We start from the raw sequence: 14060 nt of genomic DNA on the forward strand, positions 1-14060 counted from the left end.
ATCAAGGACGACGACTGTCTCTTCTTAAAGAATTCGAACATTACATGAAATCTTAAATTTTACCCTGTCTTGATCTGATTATGATCTGAAAATCCAATAAAATCATGCTAAACCTAGCACTTGAGAACAGTTCAATGTTGTATACTTTATGTTAGATGGACAAGTGCTTAAAGCTTTAATCCAACATCCATTTCCTTCAATGCCATTGCCCTATTTTATAACAAAGGTAGTAAAACATGTAGTATTCAACATAATTTCTGGAAAAATAAGAACCTACAACTCCAGTCAAGTGATATTACATGTTTTCAGCTACAACTTTACTAAAATTATTACTCTCACATTTACCACAGAGCACTGAAAAAATTTAATAAACTATTGAGTTTAGGAGAGCAACTTAATCTCCCAGTTCTGCTAAAATTCAATGAACCACATGAATAAATTTACTGTTTTGTTGCTTGCAACACATTAGCCTCTATATATCCTGTGTGAAAGCTATGCTTTGAGAGCTGAATTTTCACACATACTTCTCAGAAGCTGTACAATTTATGACAAGCACAGTTAGTCTTCTGCAAAGGTTTCAGACAATGAGCACAGTACAGTTTTCAAACAACTGCATATGCTGTGAGTGTGGTCATTTAATAAACCTGAGGTCGCCAAGCCTGCTGTGGAGCTTTTGGCATGATGATGCGATCATGCAATCTGACCTTTAGGCCAACTTGTTTACATCGCTTTGAAAAGGAGGAGAGGCACAGGGGAAAATAAATACAAAAACATTAGTAATAAGTTAAAACATCAAATAATTTTAAAATGAACAGATTTCACATGTTTTAACCATCTGTATTGATCTGTGACAACCATAAAAGAAAGATGAAGTCAACTTGACAGATTTTAAGTGTGTTTTTATTTTAGAGTTGTTAATTAATATAAAATGTTAACCCCTGGGACTCTAAATGCACATTTCATGATTCAGTTACCATTTCAGTGACTTGATTTTGAGCCCAAAAGGTGAGATGTAAACACTTGGGAATGAAACTTCGCATTTTGGCACCATTACCACTTCTAGGTCAGATCCTGACAGATATTTGCTGAATTAAGTACCTACAGCAACATGCTTTAACCCTCAACCTCAACAGAACATTAGTTTGAATTGGCACTCATTTTCCCATTTAATACAAAAACTTTCTCAGTAAGAATTCCAATTTTGTGTTAACTTGGGAGACATTTGTGGTTGGCTCTGAGGCTCAGTGGGGAAGAATGAAGTCAGGAAGGGCAATGGTTATAGGAGACTTGATAGTTAGGGGGACAGACAGGAGATTCAGTGGATGCAGAAGAGACAACAGGATGGTGTGTTGCCTTCTGGGTGCCAGGGTTGAGGGTGTCTCTGAGCAGCTGCAGAACACTCTCAAGGAGGAGGGTGAACAGCCAGAGGTTGTGGTGCACATTGGCACCAATGATATAGGTAGAAAGGGGGATGAAGTCCTGCGCAGTGCATATAGGGGGTTAAGAAAGAAGCTGAAAAGCAGGACCTCGAAGGTAGTAATCTCTGGATTACTCCCGGTGCCACGTGCTAGTCAGGGCAGGAATCGAAAGATAGAACAGGTGAACGTGTGGCTGAGGAGCTGGTGCAGGAGGCAGGGTTTCAGGTTCTTGGATCATTGGAACCTCTTCTAGGACAGAGGCGATCTGTACCCGAGGGACAGGTTGCACCTTAACTGGAGGGGAACCAATATCTCGGTGGGGAAGTTTGCTAGTGCTACTCGGAAGGGTTTAAACTAGTTTGGCAGGGGGATGGGAACCAGAGCACCAGGTCAGTAAGCGGAGTGATTGAGAGGAAGGTAAATATCACAATCAGTAAGTCTGTAAGGAAGGATAGGCAGGGAATAGGTAGAAGACAAGATGGGATGGACAATTTGTAGTGTATTTATTTTAATGCTAGGAGTATTCAGAGTAAGAATGATGAACTTAGAGCATGGATCAGTACATGGAACTATGATGCTGTGTCCATTACAGAGAACTGATTGAGAGAGGGACAGGACTGGATGCTTAGTGTTCCAGGGTTTCACCATTTTAGAAAAGATACAGAGGGAGGTCAAAGATGGGGGGCGTTGGTGGTGGGGGGTTGAGCTGCACACTATTTAGGCACAACATCACAGCTACACTCAGAGGGGACAGAATGGAGGGCTCATCCACTGGGTCCACATGAGTAGAACTCAAAAATAAGAAAGGTATAATCACTCTGATGGGATTATATCACAGACCCCCCCAGTAACCACCAGGACATTGAGGAACAGATATGCAGGCAGATTAGGGAAAGGTGCAAAAACAACAGGGTTGTTGTTGTGGGTGACTTCAACTTCCCCCATATAGACTGGGACCTCCTTCGCGCAAGAGGTTTAGATGGGGCAGAATTTGTTAGATGCATCCAAGAGGGTTTCTTAAATCAGTATGTAGATGGTCCAACTACAGGAGGGGTCATACTGGTCCTGGTATTGGGAAGTGAGCCTGGCCAGGTGATTGACCTTTCAGTGGGAGAACATTTAGGAAACAGTGATCACAACTCAATAAGTTTTAAGATAGCTATGAATAACGAGAAGTATGGACCTTGTGGGAGACTATTAAATTGGGGCAGGGCAAACTACGAGAGTATTTGGCAGGAACTAGGGAGAGTTAATTGGGAGCAGCTGTTTTTGGGCAAGTACATAGCAGGACAGGTATGTTCCAGTAAGAAGGAAGGACAGGATGGCAAGGGAGGTTACAAGAGAGGTGGTCAATTTAGTCGAGAAGAAAAAGGAAGTGTATTCAGGGTTTAGGAAGCTAAAATCAAACAGGGCTCTTGAGGATTACCAAGAAGCTAGAAAAGAACTCAAGAAAGGGATTAGAAGAGCCAGGAAGGGCCATGAAAAGTCCTTGGAAAGTAGTATTAAAGAGAATTCCAAGGCATTCTATACCTACATTAAGAGCAAGAGGATAACTAGGGAAAGGGCAGGACCACTCAAGGATAAAGGAGGGAACATGTCTTTGGAGATGGAGGATGTGGGTGAGGTCTTAAATGAGTACTTTGTAATGGTATTTACCAATGAGAAGGAAGTGGAGGATAGTGAGATCAGTGTGGAGTATGCTAATATGCTCGGGCATTTTGAGATTAAGGAAGAGGTAGTGTTGGGTCTCTTGAAGAACATTAAGGTGGATAAGTCCCCAGGGCCTGATGGGATATACCCCAGGTTATTGAGAGAGGCAAGAGATGAGATTGCTGGGGCCTTGACCAAGATCTTCATGTCCTCTCTAGCCACAGACGAGGTCCTGGAAGACTGGCGAGTAGCTAATGTTGTTATGTTGTTTAAGAAGGGAAACAGAGGTAATCCTGGTAACTATAGACCGGTGAGTCTCATGTCAGTGGTAGAGAAGTTATGGGAGAGGATTCTTAGAGAAAGGACTTTATGAGCATTTGGAGAGCCATGGCTTAATTAGGGACAGTCAGCAAGGCTTTGTGTCGGGCAAGTCACGTCTTACTAACTTGATTGAGTTTTTTTTTGAGGACGTGACGAAAAGTGATTGATGAGGGTAGAGCCCTGTATGTTGTCTACGTGGATTTTGACAAGGTCCCACGTGGGAGGCTCATCCAGAAGATTGAGAATCGTGGGATCCACGGTGAACTGGCCATTTGGATTCAGAACTGGCTTGCCCATAGAAGACAGAGGGTAGTGGTCGATAGGACTTATTCTGGCTGGAGGTCCGTGACTAGTGGTGTTTGACAGGGAGCCGTACTGGGACCTCTGCTGTTTGTGATACGTAAAAATGACTTGGACGAAAATATGGATGGGTGGGTTAGTAAATTTGCAGATGATACAAAGATTGGTGGCATTGTGGATAGTGTAGAAGATTGCCAAAGGATACAGTGGGATATAGATCAGTTGCAGATATGGGCAGAGAAATAGCAGATGGAGTTTAATTTGGCCAAGTATGAGGTGCTGTACTTTGAGAGATCAAATGTACAGGGACAGTACACAGTTAATGGCAGGACCCTTAACGATGTTGATGTTCAGAGGGATTTTGGGGTCCAAGTGCAGAGCTCCCTGAAAGTGGCTGCATAGGTTGATCAGTAAAGGTGGCGTATGGCATGCTTGCCTTTATTAGTCGAGGCATCAAGTTCAATAGTCAGGAAGTTATTCTGCAGTCTTATAAAACTCTAGTTAGGCCATATCTGGACTATTACATTCAATTCTGGTTGCCGCATCATAGGAAGGATGTGGAGGCTTTGGAGAGGGTACAGAAGTGTTTTACCAGGATGCTGCCTGGATTAGAGCCTGATAACAAGAGGCTGGACCAAGTCAGGTTGTTGTTTCTGGAGCAGAGGAGGCTGAGGGGAAACCTGAAGTTTATAAGATTATGAGGGGCATAGATAGAGTAGGCAGCCAGTATCTTTTTCCCAGGGTTGAAATGTCTAATATCAGAGGGCATGCATTTAAGGTGACGGGGGTAAGTTCGAAGGAGATGGGTGGACCAAGTTTTTTTTATACAGAGAATGGTGGGTGCCTGGAATGCGCTGCCAGGGGTGGTAGTGGATGCAAGTATGACAGAGGTGTATAAGGGGCTCTTAGATAGGCACATGAATGTGCAGGAAATGGTAGGATATGGACATTGTGTAGACAGAAGGGATAGTTTAGTTAGGCATTTAATTACTACTTTAATTAGTTCGGCACAGTTTTATGGGCCGAAGGGCCTGTTCCTGTGCTGTACTGCTCTATGTTCTATAGTACCGTGGAGCCAAATATATAAGGAATTGGAAGCAACTGACCAATGTGCAGATAGGGAGAGCTTCATTCTGAGATGCATTTCACCTTGGAGTCAAAATGTGAAAGGAATTTTTTTCTATTAAAACCTTTATAGTGTTTAATTAAAAAAAACTCAAGCTTCCTTCATATCTTAAAAGAACTTGACCTGATTAATAATAAATACACTCAGTTAATTTTTTTTGTTTTGTTTTCTATTAGCATATTCGTATATTCATTGAATCAACATACAGATTCACATCTTTAATATTTACTTCCTATAAAAAGAGTAATGCTTCAGGAAATATGTTCCTATGATCAAACAGAGGTGACAATGTCCTCCAGTTATCGAACAGAGATGACAATGTCTTCATTACTACAAACACCAAACATCAGTCAGGAATTCATAGTTTGTATCTAAATAAAGATTATAGGGATACAGGTCAGAGATTTGTCACATTTAGAATTCTGATTGCATGTCAATATGTGGCCCTCCTGCCCTGAAGTTTCCACAGGTTATTTCTGGAGCCCTCGGGACTCAATTCTGAATTGAACAATTTGAGGTAACCAGCTCTTTATTTCTCTCTTCAGATACTGCTGAATGTTTCAATTTCAATTTGTTCCTTTCTTCCTTTTCTCTTCTGTCTCTAACTGCCAATATTTAAAGTAATTGTTACCTTGACAACTTTGGACCCCACTCTTTTGCAGACATTCCATCCATCCTGCACCCCACACCCCACACCCACTACCCCACCTAATCCTTTTATCTGCGAAATAAAATACCTTTGTTTTCTCACTTTTCCAGTTCTGATGAAAGGTTATTGACAGGAAATATTGACTCTGTTTTTCTCTCTCCAAAAATGCCACCTGACGAGCTGAGTTCTTCCAGCAATCCTCTGTCTTTGAAATACATTAATTGTTGTGGCTCAGCATTTTTGAAAAAGCAAATGCTCATCTTCCACTCCCTTTCCTTTGCTGGCATTTCTCCATTGTTTTTGATCAGAAACATTGCCAGATCAATAATTCACCAATTGGTATGAAGTGAAACAAATATTTTCTCTTCGAAGTTTTCAATACATGAAGTTATATGATATTAAAGAATACTTACAATGTGAAATCCAGTTTCAAATGTGCACCTGTAATTACCTCAGTTCTGCTGATTTCTATATTTAGCTACTTTATCAGAACACTGAAACAACTCAGCTCAAAGATAAGCAACAAATTAAATCCAGGGTATATATTTAGCAAGTCAAGGGATCCGTAATTGATATTTACCTTGGACATTTTGCTCTTATTGTCTGCAATCAGGAAAGACATGTTGTTGATTTCATTCTGAATCACAAAATTCTGCTCCTCCCGTTTGAAATTCTATAGAACAGCAAGCAAAAAATAGAAAGGTTGGTAGTGTTTTGCTCTCATCTTACATTATGTTACCTTTACTCCACCAGTTACCAATGTTTCTGAATTGATAATCTCATCAAAATGCTCACTGTATTCTGTCCAATAGGCCCATTTACCTATCAGAATGAGAATTTCTATGCATTATTTTCCTGTAAAAGCTGGTTTTAGCAGCTAATGTGCAAGCTCCAGTTCTTATGTGCAGGGAATGATTAAATTATGTTCGTCTGATAATCTCTCCTACTATTTGCTAACTCAGCAAAAGATCGTGAGGAAAACATGGTCTTTTTTGACTAAAAAGGCTACCGCTTATGATTACAATTTAAAATTAAGACACTGATTGCATGCATACTGAATGCAGCTGATTCTATAGGCACATCTGATCTCTTGACAGTGATGTGACTCTGTATTGAGCTGAGGGTCAGGATGTAATTTGCATCTGGTCCTTCAACCTTACACCAGCCATGGCTGACATATGTAGCACATCCCACTCATTTGAATGCGGTCTCTGACCTGAATGGAAAAGGTAAGTGGAATGTTTTATTTTCTTTATTTTACTGCATTACTGTTTTAATAATTTTTTAAACAATTAAATCTATTTCAACTGTTTTTAGATGTCTCTGATTATCAAAGATTTTTAGAAACAGTTGGAAAGGCTTGTCAAAGCTGGGAATATTTTATAATTGGATGAATTCTATTTTCATTTTCTGCTACTTTTAATTTTAATAATCTTGCTTTATAATCTTTAACAATAGAATGTCTAATTTATCTTTTATCTGAAGACAGGAAGGGTCATCTCAATTCAGTGAGTGAATTACAGTAGGTGTGAAGGTTTCTGTTTAATTTTGGTCAGCTTTAATTCTCACAGTTCAAGAGATTTGCATCAAGTATGTATTAAGCGAGGGAGCAAACCTTGGTTGTGGGCAGGCAAGGAGTGTACAGCAAAGTGCTGGAAAGGTAATAAATTGAGAGCATCACACAGGAACTGGGAGCACCAACTTGCTGTTACAAAGAGCAGCTCAGTAAAACTTGAAGTTTTTTGCAATGTTCAAAAACATAAAAGTTCTGCTCTAGGGTGAAGCATCATTAAAGTTAGCTTTTAGACCAGTTTATAAATTAATTCCTTACGTGTGATTTACACCACAAGATGAAAATCTCAGCCACCATACGGAAGAGCTCATCAGCATCTGCATTTGGCTCCTTTAGCCATCTTGCCCTAGAAAAATAAAGCATAATAGTAGAATTATGGGGAAATTAAGTACTGTATAGCTTTCATCATGTGAGATACCCAGAAAACAGATAATCTAGGACTGCTTTCCATCTGATAAAAAAGTGGGTTTGTAAAGTTCCATATCACTACATTAATTCTAATATTCAAAATATAATAACTGTAAAATATATATATATTTCTAAATATGTATTTTGCCTTCCAAATGGTTTTTCCCTCCGTAATGGATACTTACTTGTTTAAGGCTCTACTATCATAGGGATCATATGATCATCAACTGTTTTTAATAATAAGATGAGAAATATTTAATAACAAAGTGAAATTTTGTCGTGGCAAATTTCTATTATGATCTAATTTTCATTAAAAAAACTATGTTGTGTTCTTTAGTTTATTTCAGTAGAATGTCTTTTTGTCTGTTATCCAATCAAGGCACAAGTGGTTGGATAGTTATTAGGAGCGGGAATCTCTATCCTAGCCAAAAGATACCGAACTATAAATGTCTATTCCAATGCAGCTGTATGTAGTGAACTCTTTGCTTTGAATCCACAATTGCTCAGAAAGTCACTAGAAATTTAAAAAGACCTTGATGCTTAACAATCATGTTAGTAATCTCACCTGTTATAATCCACATAGCGGATCAAAATTGGATAGAAGGAGTAGAGATCTCGGCAGAGAACAGCGAATTCATTGAGGATTAGTAGCTCAGTCTCCTGAAAATCCATCTTATACTCGGCTTTCATTTGTTCTTCCTCTATTACAACTTTTATTGCTTTCTTCTTCAGTTTCTCCAGTGTTGGAATGAATTGGTTTTTCAGCAAATCAGACTTAGCTTTGCTGATAATTGGCTGAGCATACACTGGAGAATTCAAAGAGAAATAGAAGGTGGTAGTTTAACATGGAGTACATGTTGCAATACATTTTGTGTGGCGTCTTTTCAATTAACTGTATGCATTGTGCATGATCATACCCTATGTGTTTACCATACTTCAGGGAAATCATCCAACATATAGTGTATTGAGAGCCTGCGGACAAAGTGTGCATTGCTGGTTCAGGCATTATGCACGTTTGTTTGTTGTAATCAGCTCCCAGCCTGAGACCAAACTACTGAAGTAATATTTCAGCTGTGGTATTGCACATTAAGGATCTTTGAAGAAGTTATTATTTAATGATCCTGATATTCTGCTAAGTTTTCTCTGATTGCTGAGGATTGCTGAACACGAGATGTCTCATTGAACTGGACAGTAAAGTGGAAACCCATGCCACAGAGATTACTATATCTCCGTGTGCAGTTTTCTTTGCACCCTGATGTTTCGGTGCTGATTCCATAATCCAGGCTACCATTTCCTTGCTAGACCATTCAGGAATGATGTCAAGGTGGTGCTTTCTTCACAAGAGGGAGTGAAAATCTGGATTTATCTTCCTCATATAACATCGGTTAGATCAACTGAAAAATTACTAGTCTGTTTTTATAGGGTTACTAAGCTTTGCTGCTATAAAGGGTGACTAAAGTTTGTAGAGCAAAGCTGCAAGGATAGAGTCAAGGTACAAATTAGCTACGAGACAATCAAATGGTGAAACCAGCTCAATGAAATGAATGGCCTTTGCTATTCAAGGTGCTTAATTAATCAATTGTAAAGGCATTTAGAGTGTACTAAGTATTCAGAAGTCATTGCAGCAAAGCAGCCTCTTTCTTTCCAGTTTGCTGTGCTTCAGTTTAGAAATGGAGTATAACTACCCTTTCACCATAAAATGATGTGTAATTTGACTTGGATATTATTTAATATTCATCAAATTTCATGCATGTGCATTTATAGGTTGATCAAGGCAAAATAGATACGTTGCTTCCACAAGTACAAAGTGGGATATTATTAGCAAAACTTAGGTCCCCAAAGGGGCTATTAAAAATATATTGCATTCTCACCTGCCAGTCTCTTCATCCAGGAAGCATCATCAATGCCCAGGTTATTGTTCAAGATTTTCAGGATATTGCCCAAGATTGCACTAAGATGCTCAGAGGTGACGACAGTACAGCAGTCCCCACTGGGTTTGTTCTCAGGACCCCGTTCCCACCAATATGACAGATAATTGCACAACATGGGCAAAATCACCTCAATGATGTGAGGCATTTCTGTGTATCTAGCTCCAGACTCTGCCGTTTCACTGATCTCCTTTATTAGTGCATCTAATTGAGGTACCTCTGGACACACCTCCTCCACAGTATCTGGTAAACCTAGAACTACCAAAGCAAATTAAGTGTCATTATCACCCTGCATTTACACTCCATTTAGCATTGGCAAAGATCATAGAATTGTACAGCACAGTAACAGGCCCTTTAGGCCCACATTGTCTACGTTGACCGTGATGCTGATCTATACTAAACCCACTTGCCTGCATTAGGCTTGTATCCCTTTATGCTTTTCCTATCCAAGTACCTGTCCAAGCACCTTTTAAACACTATAATTACATTTGCCTCCACCACCTCCTCTGGCAGCTCATTCCAGATATTCACTATCCTCCATGTGAAAAACTTACCCCTCTGATTCCTTTAAATTCCTCCCCTCTCACCTTAAACCTGTGATCTCCAGTTCTAGGCTCCCTTGCCCTGGAAAAAAGATTCCAACTATCTAGGTTGGTTGGCTATGTTATTGAAATAAGGAGCATTTTGTAGCAACAACCTGGAATTTTAGAAAAAAAGATTTAAACATCTTTTGCCAAGGAATATTAGAACAACCACAACTTTTATTTATGTGACATCATAAAACAGAAATTCCCAAGGTAACTTAGCAAACAAAAATTAGCAGATTTCATAAAACTCCAATAATCCAGCACTGTTGGGAGTTTGGTGGTGCTAGACTGGTAGATTGTTTGGACTAGTTGAAGTTATTCCCATTAATCCTGCAACACATTTAAATTGATTATTTTTTGATGTTACACAGTAGTAAAATAAATTTTCTAGTGAAACCATTGAGTTTAAAGGGAGCACTGTGAACAGATTCCTGGTAAGTTCAAAGCAAGCACAGGAATGGGACCAATGAGTTTAAAGGGAGCACAGGAAACATCACAGGTGAGCCAGATGCCAAACCATCAGGATTTCTGAACAATCGGACAGCAGATTATTGGAGTTTTACTGTATTAGAGCAGACGCCTAAATGCTTGGCCAGAGAGCTAAGTTGTAACAGCATTTTAATGGAGGAAAGAGAGGTAGAAAGGCAAGGAGTACATTCCAAAGTTTCAGCCCTTGGCAGCTGAAAGCATGGTTGCCAGTGTTGGAGCACTTGTGTTTAAGGTTGCTCACGGAGCCAGAATTTTGCACTTGCTGGTACGCTGGAGTGTTATAGGACTTAGGAGAGACTAAAGTGATAGGAGTTTGATCATGGAGGGATTGAAAGCAAGGATGGGAATTTTATAATTAAGAGCTGCTTAAAAAATGAACAATAAGGTCAAGTGTGAGATATTAGAAGGGAAGAGTATTCAAAAGTTGTGTCTCACAGATGTTTTCTAAGGAAGATTCCAAAGGACAGGAAGGCGGATTGTCCTCAAATCACCGAAATTTCAAGACTTATTTCCAGTCAACTATTGTGAGCAACCCAAATAAAAATTCATCAATCAATTTTCTTTGAATACATTTACTTATTGATTATGAAAGGTGGTTTGATTCAATGTCACAGCTGGAGGCTGGATGTCAAATGATGACACCCCAGGAAATGCATACAGAGTTGGCAGTCATAAGATGCAAGCATGCTCAGGGAGGCAGAGCTCTAGCATATAGGGTTTAAGCAGCAGTGGGAGCAAAAGGATGCAGAACAGACCTACATTGGAGTTCTTGAGGAGATTCGGGGCTTGGAGGAGAATCAGAGATGGGGAGAAGAGAAACCACGAAGAAAGAATGGGAATATTTAATAAGAGGTTCATGGATGCTTGGAGCCAAGGCTGGTCAGTGAAGGCAAATGGGATTGGGTAAATGTTTGAATGAACCAAAATTCTCAAACATGCAAGCTGCAGTAGCTCAGGAGAGAAATGGATCACTCAGTTATGGGCATGGATGAGCGATGCAGCAGCTAATCTTCAGATAGACTGAACAAACTGAATGGGCGTAGGTGGCTTTGAGGACTAGTACAGATCCTAACATCAATCCATGGTGGAACCAACCAGGGAAAATGCTATTTTTGATCTGGGCATATGAATTGAGACAAGATTAATTAACAAATCTCATAGTAAAGGATCTTCTCAGAAAGAGTTATAACAACGTGATAAAAATCAAATAACAAAACACAATGCAGCCCACAGTTGTGTGTCACGATATCCATTGTCTTGGTCAAAGGGAGATGACTGGAAAATTCCTGAGTCAATCATTGCTGCAGATACTGTTGCTGTGACCAACCGGGATTGGTTTAATGCTTTAGATTTTTGTGATATGTCTTCCCTCCACTCACTGCAATTTACTGGAGAAAGCCCCAGCTTTTACTTAGACATTTTGCTGAAGTTTAGGTCATGAGCTTTGGTTGCTGTGCTTTGTAGTGCCCTTTGTAAATAGAGTTTGTGCTGAAACTTTGGTTTGGAAGTGAATGGCTATGGGGACTCTGTAATGGCAAATGCAAAGCAAGGTCTGGGTCAAGTATGATCCAGCCCATTGTTTACTGATTCAAATATATTCTGTTTGCTGAGTGACTAGACATAATTAACATAAACAAGTCTTGCCAAATCCCACCCTAATTCATTTGGTTGATAGAGTGGGACTCATTAGCTGACACAGTGGCTTCAATAATATTTCTTTGTTTCATTTAATTATTTTAATTTAGTGGATTTATCTTAGTTTAATTCTATGTAGCTGATCAGCAATGATCATTTTGTTAAATTGTATAAAAGTTCAAGGGCATACTGGTGAGAAACAAACAGCAAGAAGATGGTGTTTGCAATTCCCAGGACTATCCGTTATTCAGCTCCACTTCTTTGATTAGTAACTTGGGAGCAGTTCTTGTTACATCATTCAAAAACACAAGTTTGCGCAAAAAAGGCCATTGATTTCATTTAAAGGTAATTTCTAACTTTTGGATAAGTTGTGTTTTTTCACATTTTATATTGATACTGACCATTGCAGTGCTTAATCCAGTATTTTTGACCATTGTCCCTGTGTAATGACCATTCTCTCAGGTGCAAAAGAGAAAGAGGCAAAGGATCATTATTCTGGGTCTTTGCCCATCTCCGTTGCCATGAAGTTAATGGGTCTTATGGAGATGGTTTGTGGGTGGGGAGAGGAGGATTGCAGTGTGTGATGATTAGAATTTGTTTTGGAACAAACACAATATTTGGAAAAATAAGATCTGAAGCCCTTCGCTTTGCATCTGCAATTTGCAAGGTACAGAGTCAGATTTATAGAGGAATAAATCATTAGTAGGTTAGGCCATTGCAGCTCAATGTGCCAGATGTGCAATAGGAATAACAGTGAGGGTCTCAGATCCTAGTGTTAAATGACAACTTCCATTGTCCATATGTGCATAGTCAAAAATGTATACATGGGAGCTATTGTCAGAGATAGTTCCCTCCTCTGACAGAGTGCACTGCTGCAGTTCCGTCAGATGGAATCTGCATTGAGATGATATGCACTCAGGCTACTTGCCCACTGGCTCCCAACAAAGGATGGCAGAACATTAGGCCTAGTGTAATCAAGATTAAGTGATTTTCTTATGCCATGAATTCAATGTAACTAGTTACTGCTAATTAACTTCTTTAGCCCTGAACAATTAATTTCACAAGCATCTCATTCGCTCAGATATTAGTGTTGGAAAATTAAAAAAGAATTCTCCTCTAACTTTTTATGTCTAAGCTTTATCTTTCTTTTAGTCCACTTTTACCTCAATATCATTATTTTGCTTTCTGTACATCATTTAGGTATAATTTATAATTCCTTATTTAGATTCTGCATTTCTTACTGAGGATTTACCAATCAGATTGGTGGAAGAGCCTCACTATTTCTTGCATTGCTCGAACATGTTGCAGGTACCCTGTAGATGGAGCCTCACTTGGTCAGAAGCCAGATTAGATTGTGAGGATCTATCAGTGACACAAGCAGCAAGTGCTATTGCTTGCTGACCGACTGCAAAATCCAAGCCAAAAGCTCAAGATCCACTTTTAGCGGCAATATTATAACCAGAACAACTTATATTTACAATAAGATAATAACATACCAAGGTGCATACAAGAGCATCATCAAATGAAAGGAAAACTGATGCTAAGTTACAAATGTAGTTCTGATGACCAAAGTCAAAACCAGGTTTAAAGGGCAGAGAAGCAATTCCAAGAAGCAGGGCTTTTGTAGTTGAAGGGACAGATGTGAATGATGGAGCCATTACATTTTGGTATGAGACGTTTAGAAATGGCTGACTCAAGAGAAGTATAGAACGATCCCAGTAACTTTGTAGAGTGAGCCTATGGAGATATTCTCCTGGCAGGTGCATTAGCTTTCAAAGGGCCTTCCAGAGAACAGTCTGGGGCTGCAGTGTAGTCATGAGTGAATGCAGAAAAATCTGCTTGGTACTTGGGCCCCTATATCTTCCGTGTTACTGCAATGCAACAAACAGGAGAGAGCAGCCAGCAACAATCTGAATATTTTGGGCGGACAGAAGAAAATATGTAAAACTAAGCAAACTTTGTTGGAAAATTGCTAG

The 14060-nt window shown here is 39.5% G+C and overlaps 1 protein-coding gene across 1 annotated transcript in view; it reads right to left on the minus strand.

Moving 5' to 3' along the window:
• ryr3 (ryanodine receptor 3) overlaps nt 1-14060 on the minus strand; it is a 266715-nt gene that overhangs the window by 79006 nt on the left and 173649 nt on the right. Inside the window, 4 exon segments of the mRNA XM_052015084.1 lie at nt 6045-6137; nt 7296-7383; nt 8011-8251; nt 9317-9631. Coding sequence (XP_051871044.1) covers nt 6045-6137; nt 7296-7383; nt 8011-8251; nt 9317-9631 — 737 coding nt within the window.

The sequence above is a fragment of the Pristis pectinata genome, chromosome 1 (assembly GCF_009764475.1).
Source record: "Pristis pectinata isolate sPriPec2 chromosome 1, sPriPec2.1.pri, whole genome shotgun sequence".
Lineage (NCBI taxonomy): Eukaryota > Metazoa > Chordata > Chondrichthyes > Rhinopristiformes > Pristidae > Pristis > Pristis pectinata.